The sequence below is a fragment of the Archocentrus centrarchus genome, chromosome 6 (genome assembly GCF_007364275.1).
Source record: "Archocentrus centrarchus isolate MPI-CPG fArcCen1 chromosome 6, fArcCen1, whole genome shotgun sequence".
In the NCBI taxonomy this organism is placed as follows: domain Eukaryota; kingdom Metazoa; phylum Chordata; class Actinopteri; order Cichliformes; family Cichlidae; genus Archocentrus; species Archocentrus centrarchus.
The window spans coordinates 9,260,005-9,272,674 of record NC_044351.1 but is presented as its reverse complement, the minus strand read 5'-3'; the positions used below and the strand labels follow the sequence as shown (position 1 = coordinate 9,272,674).

At 40.6% G+C, this 12,670-nt stretch overlaps 1 protein-coding gene across 2 annotated transcripts in view; it reads right to left on the bottom strand.

Annotated features, from left to right (window-relative positions):
• Nucleotides 1-12,670, bottom strand: part of kif21a (kinesin family member 21A) — an 82,399-nt gene that overhangs the window by 20,294 nt on the left and 49,435 nt on the right. For both annotated transcript variants that reach the window (XM_030730729.1, XM_030730731.1), the window contains exons 4-22: nt 12,446-12,586; nt 12,158-12,289; nt 11,849-12,019; nt 11,151-11,266; nt 9,867-10,062; nt 9,533-9,722; nt 9,328-9,394; nt 8,193-8,396; nt 6,592-6,679; nt 6,394-6,508; nt 5,342-5,530; nt 4,178-4,377; nt 3,975-4,082; nt 3,789-3,857; nt 3,531-3,676; nt 2,586-2,730; nt 2,180-2,374; nt 1,228-1,329; nt 474-639 (exon numbers count right to left, since the gene is read on the bottom strand). In XM_030730729.1, the coding sequence (XP_030586589.1) occupies nt 474-639; nt 1,228-1,329; nt 2,180-2,374; nt 2,586-2,730; nt 3,531-3,676; nt 3,789-3,857; nt 3,975-4,082; nt 4,178-4,377; nt 5,342-5,530; nt 6,394-6,508; nt 6,592-6,679; nt 8,193-8,396; nt 9,328-9,394; nt 9,533-9,722; nt 9,867-10,062; nt 11,151-11,266; nt 11,849-12,019; nt 12,158-12,289; nt 12,446-12,586 (2,740 nt within the window). The remainder of the gene's footprint in view (nt 1-473; nt 640-1,227; nt 1,330-2,179; nt 2,375-2,585; nt 2,731-3,530; nt 3,677-3,788; nt 3,858-3,974; nt 4,083-4,177; nt 4,378-5,341; nt 5,531-6,393; nt 6,509-6,591; nt 6,680-8,192; nt 8,397-9,327; nt 9,395-9,532; nt 9,723-9,866; nt 10,063-11,150; nt 11,267-11,848; nt 12,020-12,157; nt 12,290-12,445; nt 12,587-12,670) is intronic.

Below are 12,670 nucleotides of genomic sequence, written 5' to 3'. Positions count from 1 at the left end.
AGGCTGGCAAAATACAGTATCAGCGCAAAAAGAAGTAACCAGCTTGAACCACAAGCATGCAAAACTGTATTATACGAATCTTATATACACTAGTATTAAAGCACTAAAATTGAATGGAATTAACTGTCAGTTATACAATAATGAGGCCAGCTTCTATTCAGCAGAAGGCAACAAGCGACAGCACCTCAAAAGGCCCAACATGCAGTTGACCAGTGACCGAGTACACCTCCTGAGAGCAAAAAGATTTCTAATGCAGGTGAAGAATCTTTACTGTCAAATTTATACTTATACACCCATGGAAAAGAAATGCATCATTATCTTCAACATCCCAGAGTTAAATTCTAATCTCAGTTTTAGCTGACATGATATCAGTGACACTTTCAGTGGGTGGGCAAGGTCTGGTCTGTGTTTTGGTCTTTTAACTTCTACCAGAGTGCGAACTAAACACGGTTTTATTTTATTGTACTTTTTACCTTGCAAAGCGTTCCCTAGCAGTGCATCCAGCTCCGGGTTAAACTCTGCTTTCTCCTTCAGCATGTGAAAGAGCAGCTGGTTCTGTGTGGCGCTGGTGATTTCAGTCTGCTTCAATCTGCCCTCCATCACCTTCACCTGAGACTCCCTCTGAGCTGCCTGCAGGCCCTGAAGGGGTCAGATCACAATGTTTGCATTCACAAATTTAAAATTAAAAGCAACATTTCATGTTTTTAGTTAGAGCTGGAAGTTTCTGAGTTGATGTATGGAATAGTACAAGCATCTGTCGGACACGTACGTAGATGCACTTGAATGTCATGTTGTCATGCTGCTGAGCTTTCACTGACACTGTGGGCTATATTATTCTACAGCAGCATTTAGCCCCAATTCAGTAGCATCGATTTTTATCAGTTGGATCTTTCTTTTTTTTTTTTTTAATATTGTTAACGAGCTGAATTTTGGTTAAATAAAAGGTCAGCATGGAAGCATCAGCAAAAAAACACACCCTTTTCCTCCTGGTCACTTACAACCCACCTGCAGTGGACTTACAAGCATCACTTTCCATTAATTTAGAACTGTATTTCCTTTCTACATAAAGAAGTTTCTATTGTTTTACCCATAAAATTTATATCATGTCAATTAAGCTAAATAACATGGATATATAATGAAACTGAGTTCATTCCTGTCTGTTGTACTTTACTCATAAGGTGATGTTTTCTCTGTACAGGTTTGAGTTGTCTTTGTGAAGGACGGTACCTTATTAATCGCCATTGACATGAAGTGATCGAGGAGGAAACGAGCCTCCGCCAGAGTACAGGACCCAATCACAGCAGAGACGTCCACAGTGTCACCTTCCTCCTGGGAGGGAAAAAAAAAGTGTGAAATTTAACGACAACAGTGAACAGCAACGAAAATCAAGTGTCCAACCTTGTTAACAAACCCATATGTTGTTTATTTATGTTGTTATTTTATTTATTTTTTTAGTTTTACAAATGAGGATCCTCTCCTGGCATTGAGTAAACTATAAACTATATACATCTTAGCAAAATAAGCAGAGAAAGCCATTGCTGAATGTTTTCTCCCTTGGAACTGAAATTTGGATTAGCTTAAGGGGTTTACTCAATGCCAGGAGAGGATCCTCATTTGTACAAGTAAAAAAAAAAAAAAAGTTAAACTATTTTTATTTAAAGATAAATTCTTTCAAATCGTTGACTGCTCAGTCAATAAGTGTTAAGAAAACTTTTTATAAAAGTTACAAATTGCAATTTAGCTGCTTGTAATATGATAGTTATTCACATCTCATCTCTCCATTTGGTGTAACTCTTTCCCCCATAAAGATGACATCTGACAACCTCCCCTGTACTCTCATTAATGAGTTTTGACACCTCAGTATATATGTCAATAAAAATGTGGTTTGACAACCATTAGAATAGCTTCCATGTTTCTCCAAGGTTATAAGCTCATAAGCTGTATAGGGAGAGATCACCTTCACTAACTTCTGATGTCATTTTGTTCTGGAAGCAGGCCTGAAATATGACAGAAACCGCTCAGTTCAGAAAAGAGAAACATGGGTTACTCCTAGCAGGCGTCCAAGGGGGAAAGAGTTACAGCAGCAGAGTTTACAGCAGTTACAGCTAAACAGCCCATCTGAGGTTTTCAACATCTGGCTTTAAGGCAGCTAATTTCCAGAATCAGCAGGCTTTAACACCTTGGTTTCCTCCATCTGCATGATGTTGGCCTGACAATCCGCGATACTGTCGTTAATGTAGTCAATGTTGGCTGTCAATGCTTCCACTTCCTCATTGAGGGGAAGAACCGTCTTCTCTGCCTCTGGCCCCTCTCTGAGCAGCCGGTCCCTCTTCCTGAGGACCTTCTCCTTGCGCTTGGTCAGCTCCTCCCTTTGCTGTGTATTTAAAATGAAACAAATACAACAAACTTGTTTTCACTAAATTTAATCTTTAAAAACAGCCACAGAGATCACAGATGACTTCAAAATTTCAGTACTGACAATAGTAGAGTATTAAACTTTAACAGATCCAGGCACCCTTCTGGTCTTCATTCTGCTCAGCTAACATTCAAAACCTACATAACTCTGCTCTGCTTCAGGATTTCACCTTGAGAAGGCGGTTCATGTCGGCCTCCATATTAGAGATGGTCATCCTCTGCATGATGACATCGGAGATCCGCCGCTCCAGAGACTGCCACTTGTTGCGAGCCATTCTGGTGGAGTAAACACCTCCTGTACGCCTGTAAGAAGACCTGCACGTGCAGCATCACTCATCAGTAAACTGACTCATCAATACAGAAATGATTTAATGCCTAAATGTATGCATTCAGGGAGGATGTAGTAAGTGATGATCACTTGAAATCCCCCCTGAAACCCTGTGAGATGGACTTCAGAATGCCTTCATCAGCAACAACTCACAATTGTAGATGTGTTAATTTTAAAGTGGATCTGGACTTCTTCCAACTTATCAAAGTGTCTCAATCGTTTATCCATAACTATTAGCTTACTGTTTCACTTGATTTGCATTTTACTCTATTTTTTTTAGCCATTTAGCACACTTCATGGCCCATTTCATACTGATAGCTAAATGTTTTAAATATTTTACATAATAATGTTGAGCTGTTAATCTTTAATTTTAGCTTTTTAGTTTTAATTTTTAGGTTTTTTTTAAATAATTACAGTTTTAGCAAACTGTTTATTCATAATTTTATCCATCATTTCAACTCTTAAATCTACACTGTTAGCTAAAAATTTTAACTGCAAGCCACAGTTTGGCCTAATAGTTTAGACCTTAGCATGTTGGTGGGTGGTTTGAATCTTTAATTTGTTTTTTCAGATTTGTTGATCCTTCACTGCAGGAATATCCTGGGACACTTTGGCTGCGAATCACAGATGTAAATAATAATTTATGTTACATTTTAAGAAATGATGAGGTAGGTAATATCTTCATGGTTTTCTGAATTTTTTTGCAGTATTTATGATTTAGAACATAGAAGATCTAGAGCCTTCCTTCTATACACCCAAGCACACATTTCTGCACACACAGACTCACCAAGTGCCATTGGGACCGCTGCTGCTGGAGGAATACATGCGTCCAGAGGGCGGTCGGTGTGGAGAGTCCTGGACTGGTTCTGGAAGATTGGCCTTTCTGATCACCTTACCAGAGGTAGGTCTGACCTGCCTCCTCAGAGCTGTCACCTGACACACACAACAAAACAGAAAACTGGGTATCTATGATGCCACACGTCTTCACAGTTTAAACAGTTTGATCTGTTTCCTCTATCACACATTTGTTTCTGATGCCACTCACCTCCTCAGTCTTTCTCCTCAGAATAAGCTCCTGCTGCCTTTTCTGAGCTTCCAGTAACTTCAGTTGATGCTGAGGAAGAAACGTGAATATTGCATCAACAATGAAAGTGATGAAACTCATGGCACCGATTGTGATATAGAGTTTATAATTAAACAGGTATAAACAGAGAAAATTCCTGTCACTAACCTCTTGCCTGCGCTGGTCCTTCTTCAGAGAAGCTATTTCTCGGTTTCTGCGAGACTCGTTCATCCTGTTCTTCTCCTGCTGCTCCTTCATCTGCTTCATGAGACGGACCTGGACAAACCATATTAAATAATATCAGGCTTAGTAGCAACACGCAAGAAGGATCACTGTCATGTCTGGCACAGATCTATCTCCTTAGTCCATACCTTAGTCCTCTTCATTTCTGCCACATCCATCTGAAGCTTCTTCAGCTGTTTCTCATACTGTGATTGGTTCTTGAGTAGGCGAGCATGCTCCTTCTGAGCCGACTGGAGCTTTTGAAGCTCCTTGTTCATGAGGCTCAGCTTCTTCTCGTACTCAGCCTTGATTTTGCGAGCCTTATCCTCTGTACCACTTTCTACTGAATCTGAAAATATTCAGAAAAAAATAATACTATCATATTTTAAAATCTAACACTGCTGTGGGACAATCTCTCTCAGCTGTTTGTGACTGACTTTATCTGCAGGTGGATTAAGTGGGAGCTCAGCATCAGCCTACCAAAAACGCACAGTACAAGGATGTACTTCCTACAGCAGCGGAAGAGGTTTAATCTGCCAAAGACACTGATGGTGCACTGCCACTGCCAAGGACAAAGCCAAATGCCACCAGTTCTTTTGAGAAGGGGATTTTCTGCAATCTCCCATCTCTCCATGATGTTTATACCACCAGCACACTGAGGCAAAGATTGTAGCCAACTCCTCACACAGTGGAAACAAGGGGAAAATATTTATTTTACCAAAGACAGGATCTTGTCATCATGATCGAACATCATGAACAAAAAACATATTCCATTACGCTGACGTATTTCCAGTTCACTTGTTACCCAAGTGCAGGAAGACGGGTAGGAGGCTGTGGTCTATCACACCCAAAACCACAAGAAAAGTTTATTCCTGTCTGCAGCTGGCCCCATCAGCAAGGCTGTGGTCCCCTCTTATCACTAACTTTTACCTCATTACTATAACATCTAGTGTTTATGATAAAGTCTAGAAAGAACCTGTGTCTGTGTGTGTTTTAATAAGACTAATAAGTCTGGCTTTAAAATGCATTCTTTTAAAATCTGTCTCAGACAGACCTTTGATCCATTAAGTGATTAGGTGCTGTCTGCTCAGGCTCAGACCAAATATGAAGGCTGTAACATGAATTCTTCTAAACATAAGTGAGACATGCACTTTACTTCTGAGACAGAAATAAGCTGATCAGAGACAGTGATATGATGAACCAAGCCCACATGTGCCCCCTGGTGGATGATTTTATCCAAACTGCCATGCCTCATACACTGCAATGCTCTTCCCTCTGATACATGACCTCTCACGCCCCTCTTGTCATCTTACTCATGTTCTGGAGGACGCGGTCCCTTTCCAGCTGGGTGTCTCTGATCTTGCACTGCAGCATCATCAGCTTCTGCTCATACTGCTGTTTGAGTGTGTGCAGACGCCGCTGGCTGTTCTCCAGCTCGTCAATCAGCTTCTGTTTAATGGCAATCTCACAGGTGATGTTGGCCAGATCTGCCTGGTAATTCTCTGAGAGACACAGATGATGATTAAGTAGCTACATCCACAGTTCCAGGCATGAATCTCAAGCAGTTCTTGTATTTTGTTGTTAGATGATGCATTTAAATAATCTTGGATTACATAATCACAAAGTTTAGTTTGTTTATTCTTATTTTCAACTTGAAAGTAAAGAAAAGATAGGAAAAAAGTCCCCACATATGTTGAAGGCATGAAATGCTTATTGTCATCATCACAGTTGTAAATCCAGCCATCTATAAGCATAAACCTGTTTCCTTTCAGTGCCCAATGGGTTCTCTGCATAATGGGATTTTTTTTTTTGTGCTCACTAAAGAGGTTTTAGGCAGAGCTCGAAGAATTTCATGAGCACTGTCATAAAATTATAATTTGGTTTTAGCCAGTTTTATTAATTGGTCAGCAAAAACCTTGGCACACCCTGGTTTGACGTTACAGGTGGTGATGGAAAACTGCCTGCTGCATGATAATCAGGAGTCTGTGCTTGAATTTATACGGAGTCTAATATTGACAACAAAAAAAAAAAGTCCTCCATAAACATCTCAATCAGAACGGACAGGCTAAAAGCAAATTCTCAAGCCAATCAGAAGAAAGCTGTACCACGTAAGCAGCAGGTTCTCAAAGTTTTGATGATTTAGGAAGCTGACACATGAAGGAGGGTCACACAAGAATAATGCACGCATCAAACGTATTTAGACAGTCACGTCTGTTCAGAGAATTCAGTCCATTTAAATCAGAGCTGATGGAAACAGTTGACCCAAAATCTTCAATCAGAATGAAAAAAAGGGGGTCGCAACCAATAAGTGATACTTTGAAACAGTTTCATTAAGTCCATAAAAATAATAATAAATGCAGGAAACCTTTTTCATCTGACTCTGAGTCAGAGTCATCCGAGCTCTCCTCTACATCCATCTCTTCTTCTTCATCTTCTTCCTCCTCTTCTCCTTCCTCATGGTCACTGCCATCCTGGACCTCCTATAGCATAACATAAATAAAAGCATGTTCAGTATACTGTATACACAAGGCTGACTGATGAAACAACATTGAGTCCATCATACCATTTCTGTGTCCTCACTGACCCTCTCAGTCATTTCCTTCTCTGTGCCCTTTTCTTGCTCATTGTCGGGAACTTCTTCCTTGTTGACGCTGAAAGATTTAAAAGATGTTCAAACTCAATCTGTCTTCGATTTGTAATGTAAGAAGAGTACTTGGAAGCTTTCTGCAGGAAGTGGACTGCACGTACATCTGCTGGTAATAAAAACAGTTTCATTTCTTAGGTAAGCACAGCAGAAAGTAACATATCTTTGCATAGCATCTTTGACATCAGGGAGGTTACACTGTCTTTTTGGCAAAGAAGCTTTTTGACTGGTTTCACCACAATGCAAGATGTAGTTTCCAATGATGTCTCTGCAGACACACTTCTGTGTGATAAACTGTATAAACAAGCCATATGCAGTCAGATTTGGGTAAGAACTCAGAATATTTGGGGTTTTTTTACAAGCTTATTTGTGCAAAAGACAGTATTTTTAAACAAAAGGAGGGAGGCATCTCATCAGAGTCTGAACAGAACTGGCAAAAGTAAAGAAGCATGGAAGGAAAATGCAGCGCGAAAAATAAAGAAATGTTTTAACCAAATCCGTGAAGCAGATCTGTTGGATAAGGATTTTATCCAAACGCAGGGGGTTAGCAATGCTAAGGCAGCATTTCACACAAAATCGCCTGGATAAAGTGACCAAAAAGAAAAGATTAACACAAAGAAAAGAAAAAGTGAATTTTGTCATCCAGCCTTATATTGTTTGAAAATAGGAGATTAAGACAAAGGAGATTAAAAGTTTATTCACTGGTAAAACTGTGTTTCGGGGAAGTGATGTGCTTCTACAGTAGCATGTTTCACTTCAGGCGGGGACACACCTGCCCAAAAATTAAATGATAAAAGTAAAATAAACTGCTGAGTTATGGGGAAGCATGGGAAGGATGGGGAATGGCAACAGGAGGGTGGAAGCTCTGACAAACCTGGCATCCTCAACCTCTTCCACCACCACCACCTCCTCCCTTTCCTCCCTCTCTCTCTCCTCCAACAGCTGCTGGAGTCTTCAGGGAGGGTCAAAGGGTCAAACGAGAGAAGGAAGCAAGAGATGAACAAAGGAAGAATGGAGGGAAGAATGGTCAGAGGAAGCTCTGCACTGAAAAGCCCACCTTTAATGCACCTTTTATCCCCAAACTGCCCCTCAGGACAGCTCTGACTTTTATTTTTAAAGCTGGAGCCTCTGATCAGTCTGCAGTGTCTGCTTGCACTGAAATTTATAGTTCAGCAGTACTACAGTACTACCAGATCACTGATGATTAAACATTTTAAGCAGGTGTGTTTATGTGTATAAATGAATTCAAATGCTTTTAAATAATTCAATAAGCTGTTAGTGGCTTTTAAATATGCATGTTCCAATATACAAAGATTTGAACCTTTGAAACAAGTCAAACGGATTTCTGGGTAAAGGAATAATGCCTTTGGAAAATTATGAATGGTTTAAGACAAATAAAAATGCCATTCCAGTATGAAACTCACTCAAATGTATGCACAACTGCATTAAACAGAGCCAATCCTCGGTAAAATCATGTGTAAATAACAAGCCATTCACTCTGTCTAAAATGACACGATTACCTTTTCTTCTTCTTCTTTTCTCGTTTCTTCAGTTTCTCCAAATCTTTCTTAGCGAGTTCGATAATGTCAGCTGTCTCCTTCTCCGGGGCCAGAAGAGAGGAGGAAAAAGGGCCGGACCCTCCGTAGAGCGACTGACGGTTAGAGGCACGAGACAGATTCTTCCTCAAATTTTCATTGACAGCCTCGCTCTCCAGGAGTTTGGCCCTGAGGACAGCATCAACAGACTGTCACAGACAGTTTGTAATACAGAGTCTTCACTCAAATGTGATGTGGAAAATCTCCCAATTGGCACCTCACAAAATTCAAATGACCTTTGAGGGTCAAAACAATGTACACATTCAACGCTGTTGTTAGAGAGGCAACGCTGAGATGGTTTGGACATGTGCAGAGGAGGGATAGTATAAATACTGAACAAAGGGTGTTGAAGATTGAGCTGCAAAGTACAGTACGAGGAAAAGAGGAAGACCTCAGAGGAGGTTCTTGGATGTAGTGAACGAGCACCTGCAGAGGGTAGGTGTGACAGAAGAGGATGCTAGGGACAGGGTGAGATGGAGGCAGATGATAGGCTGTGGTGATCTCTAAAGGGAGCAGCCGAACAAAGGAGAAGACATTCAATCATGTTGTCAATTATGCGAGCACACTAAATCACTGTATTTCATCTAGACAGGCTGCATCTTTTCTTGACTTCGATTGGTTTAAACCCCTGTCCTTTCATATCCTCTCTCAAGTTCTCTGAAGATATTGTGTCACCAGGTTTGCCAATTTTAATTAGTTTTTTTTCTTCAGCCTATTTATAGCATAGTCACAGCTAGCATAAATCATAGCATAAAATTTGGACTTCCATGCTAACCTAATCTTTATCTTGTCTTTTCATCTGGTTCTACTGTATCTTTTGTGTTTAGTCTAAATGTTTGAATTGTTCCGATTATGTCTTTGTAGCAGGAAAAGAAAGCAGAATAATAATTGAATTCAGTTCTTTTCCAAAAGTCTGGACCAAACCAGCCCTCTAAATGGAATGTGATTTCACATGTCTTGCTTCCAAGTCAACAGACATTTAAAAGAAATGATCGTTGAAAAAACCTGCAGGGAAAGGTGGAAAAAAAACAACAAAAGAATAAATCAGCATTCTATTTACCGAAGGTCTTCAATCTCTTTAATGTAACTCTGAATCATGTTTCCAATTTCCTCTGTACCTCCTTCACCTGTAAGAGAAACATAAGGGACATGCACAGCATGTATTAACTGTGACTAGAGTAGCACAAAACAAAACTGATAAGAATACAAATCAAAGGAAAAAAACTCTCTTGCTTAATCTAATACAGAAGTTTGATGCCGCATACCTGCTCTGGCGAGGGTCTGGTTGGCCTGGTCACTGAGCAGCTGGGTGAGTCGTGCCCGCTGGGCATCAATGGTCTCCTGCATGGCCTTCACCCTCACCCTCAGGTTACTGTTCTCCGTCTGCAGCATTGAGTTTTCGTGGAACATATCACTGAAGCTTTCCACGCCATCCTCACCCACCATACGTTTACCCTGCGGGGGTGGTGAAAACAAAACAAAGGACAGCTTGTTGTAAAATGTTTCTGAAAACCTTATCTGACACAACAAGGTACCCCCCCCCCCCCCCCCCCCCCCCATAATGGTTCTTCCTGTCCTTTAAATTCCTCCCCTCCTCACCGTCTTATACTCCATGAGCTCCATCTGCAGTCGAGCGATTTCCGTCCTCAGAGCACTGATCTGCTGGCTGGCCTTGTCTTGGTTCACCACCACCTTGTTCTTGATGTTCCGGGCTCTGTTGGCATACTTTAATGTATTCAAAGTTTCCATGAAGTCACGGTCAGATGGACTGATGCACGCAATCATCACCGTTTGGCTAAAAGAGAAGAAAGAGACTTTTCTTAATTTGTTTTCACACGACAGACCGTGTCAGAAGAATCAGGTCAGCATGTTGTACCTAGTAGTTCTCACATTAACATACACATATGAGGCATAACATTATGACCACTGAGAGGTGAAGTAAATAACACTGATTATCTCTTCATCATGGCACCTTTTAGTGGGTAGGGTATATTAGGGAGCAAGTGAACATTTTGCACTCAAAGTTGAGCAGGAAAAAATGGGCAAGTGTGAAGATTTGGGCGAGTCTGACAAGGGCCAAATTGTGATGACTATCTGATTGGGACAAAGCATCTAGGAAACGTCTAGAAATATTAGGCAGGTGGTCATAATGTTACGCTTGATCGGTGTTATGAGGATTTACTTGAGATGGGTTCTCACTACTGGAAATGTTCCATTTGGGAGATGCCTGGGCAGAAATATCCACTCACCAGATGTGAATTTTCAAGCTAATGTTTTGCTCTAGTCATCACATTGACATTGTATTAGGGAGTTATCAGTGTAAAGACTGTATGAGCTGGACACGGAGAAGACTTCCAGGGTGCAGTGTCTACAATGGGCTTTAAAGTTTAAAGAACAAGTCCAACAGATTTTGCTGTTTTGTGCTTTTTTTTTAATAAATGTGACAGGTTTGATTCATGATGCATTTGCTGAAAAATACCAATTAGATTCAAACTAAGCAAATTTTTTGTCAATGTGTGTTTAATATTGATAAACCAAATTGACTGAATAAAACATGATAACTTGATTTCTGTTGGCAATTTTAAGTCTAACTTTCTCTGAACCAACTGACATGAATCAAAACCTTGCGTGTACTCTTGTAGTGATTTTATATTTTTCCTATTGTCTAACACATTCTTGGCTAAGAGCTGTTCTCTGAGGCAGATGAAACACCATGAGAAATTTCTAGGTTCAATTCTGATTTATTATTTGTGGAGACGCTGAATCTGGTATTGTTGGTTTGCTAATATTTAGTTAAAATTGCTGCCTTATCAGTTCAAAACAAATCAAGACAATTGCAAATGTTCTATTTGAGGAAAAAGATCAAATCTGTGGTCCTCTGACCTGTTTCCTCCTAATGAGTCCTGCAGGAGACGGGTGAGTTTGGAGTCTCTGTAAGGCACATGTGAGGCCCGCTTGCTCCGGTCACCCAGAGCACTGATTACATTCCCCAGAGCGAGCTGGTCAAAAGAGACAGGAGACAAAGGGAGAAAAGATTTCAGAGACAGGCAGCAAGTCGCTATCAATGGATTTGTAGACAGCTAAAGTTACCAATTTTAGCACTACATTTGTTAGTTGTAATTAGCGTGACCATATCCCAGCAATAGTATGTTTGTGTGACAAATGTGGGATACCAGGTCACTCTAATTGTGATGTGTTCTTCAGTTGGAAATAACATTTAAAAATACTACAGAGAAGAAATAATGAATTTATTTTATGAGAAAGTTGCCATCTTTCTTTTCTTCAAGAAAAAGAAAAACATAAAACACTGCTGCAGAGTCTTCCTTTACTAACTGTTACAAATAACATGCAACATTGGAAAGTATCTGACAGAGCTTCAGGCTGACGCTTGAGCCTGCAGTTTCATGAAAAAATATCATTTTGGAAGGTTTTTATACAGTTATACTTTTCAGTATTTTGTTGCATAGTTGAGTAGTTCACCGAATTACAGTTGTAAAGTCGGCCACTAGATGGCACTCTATCGTTAGACTGTCAAGCCTTTGCTGCTTCAGAAATCCTGGTGGAAGAAGGGGCAAGCTCACCAGTCCACAGTTAATGGAGATGCCCTCTTTGGCTCTATCACCCGTCGCCCCAGTTCTTTTCAGCCTCTCAGAACCGGCCAGGTCCACAAAGTGAAACTTGGCCGTCAGCGTCTCATACTCGTCCATCTCAGAGTTACCGTTGGTGACTCGGTTATCAGTGTCATTTTCTTGCTGTGTGATAATCACATATGTAAATACAGTCAGTGACAGCAGCAACATGTATACATATACCTCCCCCAGCAATTCACTGATGCAACAGTGACGTTACTGGTGAGAACAGAAATGGCTTTCAGTATTATATAGTCGTACATTGTCAGAGGCACAGACGCGGACTTGGCACAGGTGGATGGTGAAGATGGCATGGGATCGAGAGCTCTGGACATTCATCTGAGTGCTAGCTGTGGTGCGAGACAGGGCCCCCAGTTTCAGGCACTGCATCATCTAATGAGTCAGAGAGAGTATTAAATATTAATACACTAGTTGAACCCACTTTGAAACAGAAACAACACCAAATATACTTAAAAAAGCAAATATCAGACCAGTGCTAAAAATATATATTATTGAAGTCTTATTACGATTCACACAATGTCCTGTTACCTCGGCCTCGGAGGACACCGTCCGTGTGGTCACTCCCACTGTGTAGATTCCTCCGTTGGCATCTTCATGGATCTTAATGTGAGATTTCTGCTTCATGTCTCGAGTGGAGTCAAAGAGGTCCAGAACTTCCTCATTATAAAGCTGCAGGAAGACAAACACAATGGATTAGATTATTCTTTTGATTATTTGTCTCCTGATTGTGTTCTTCTGAATGTTTATTGTTCT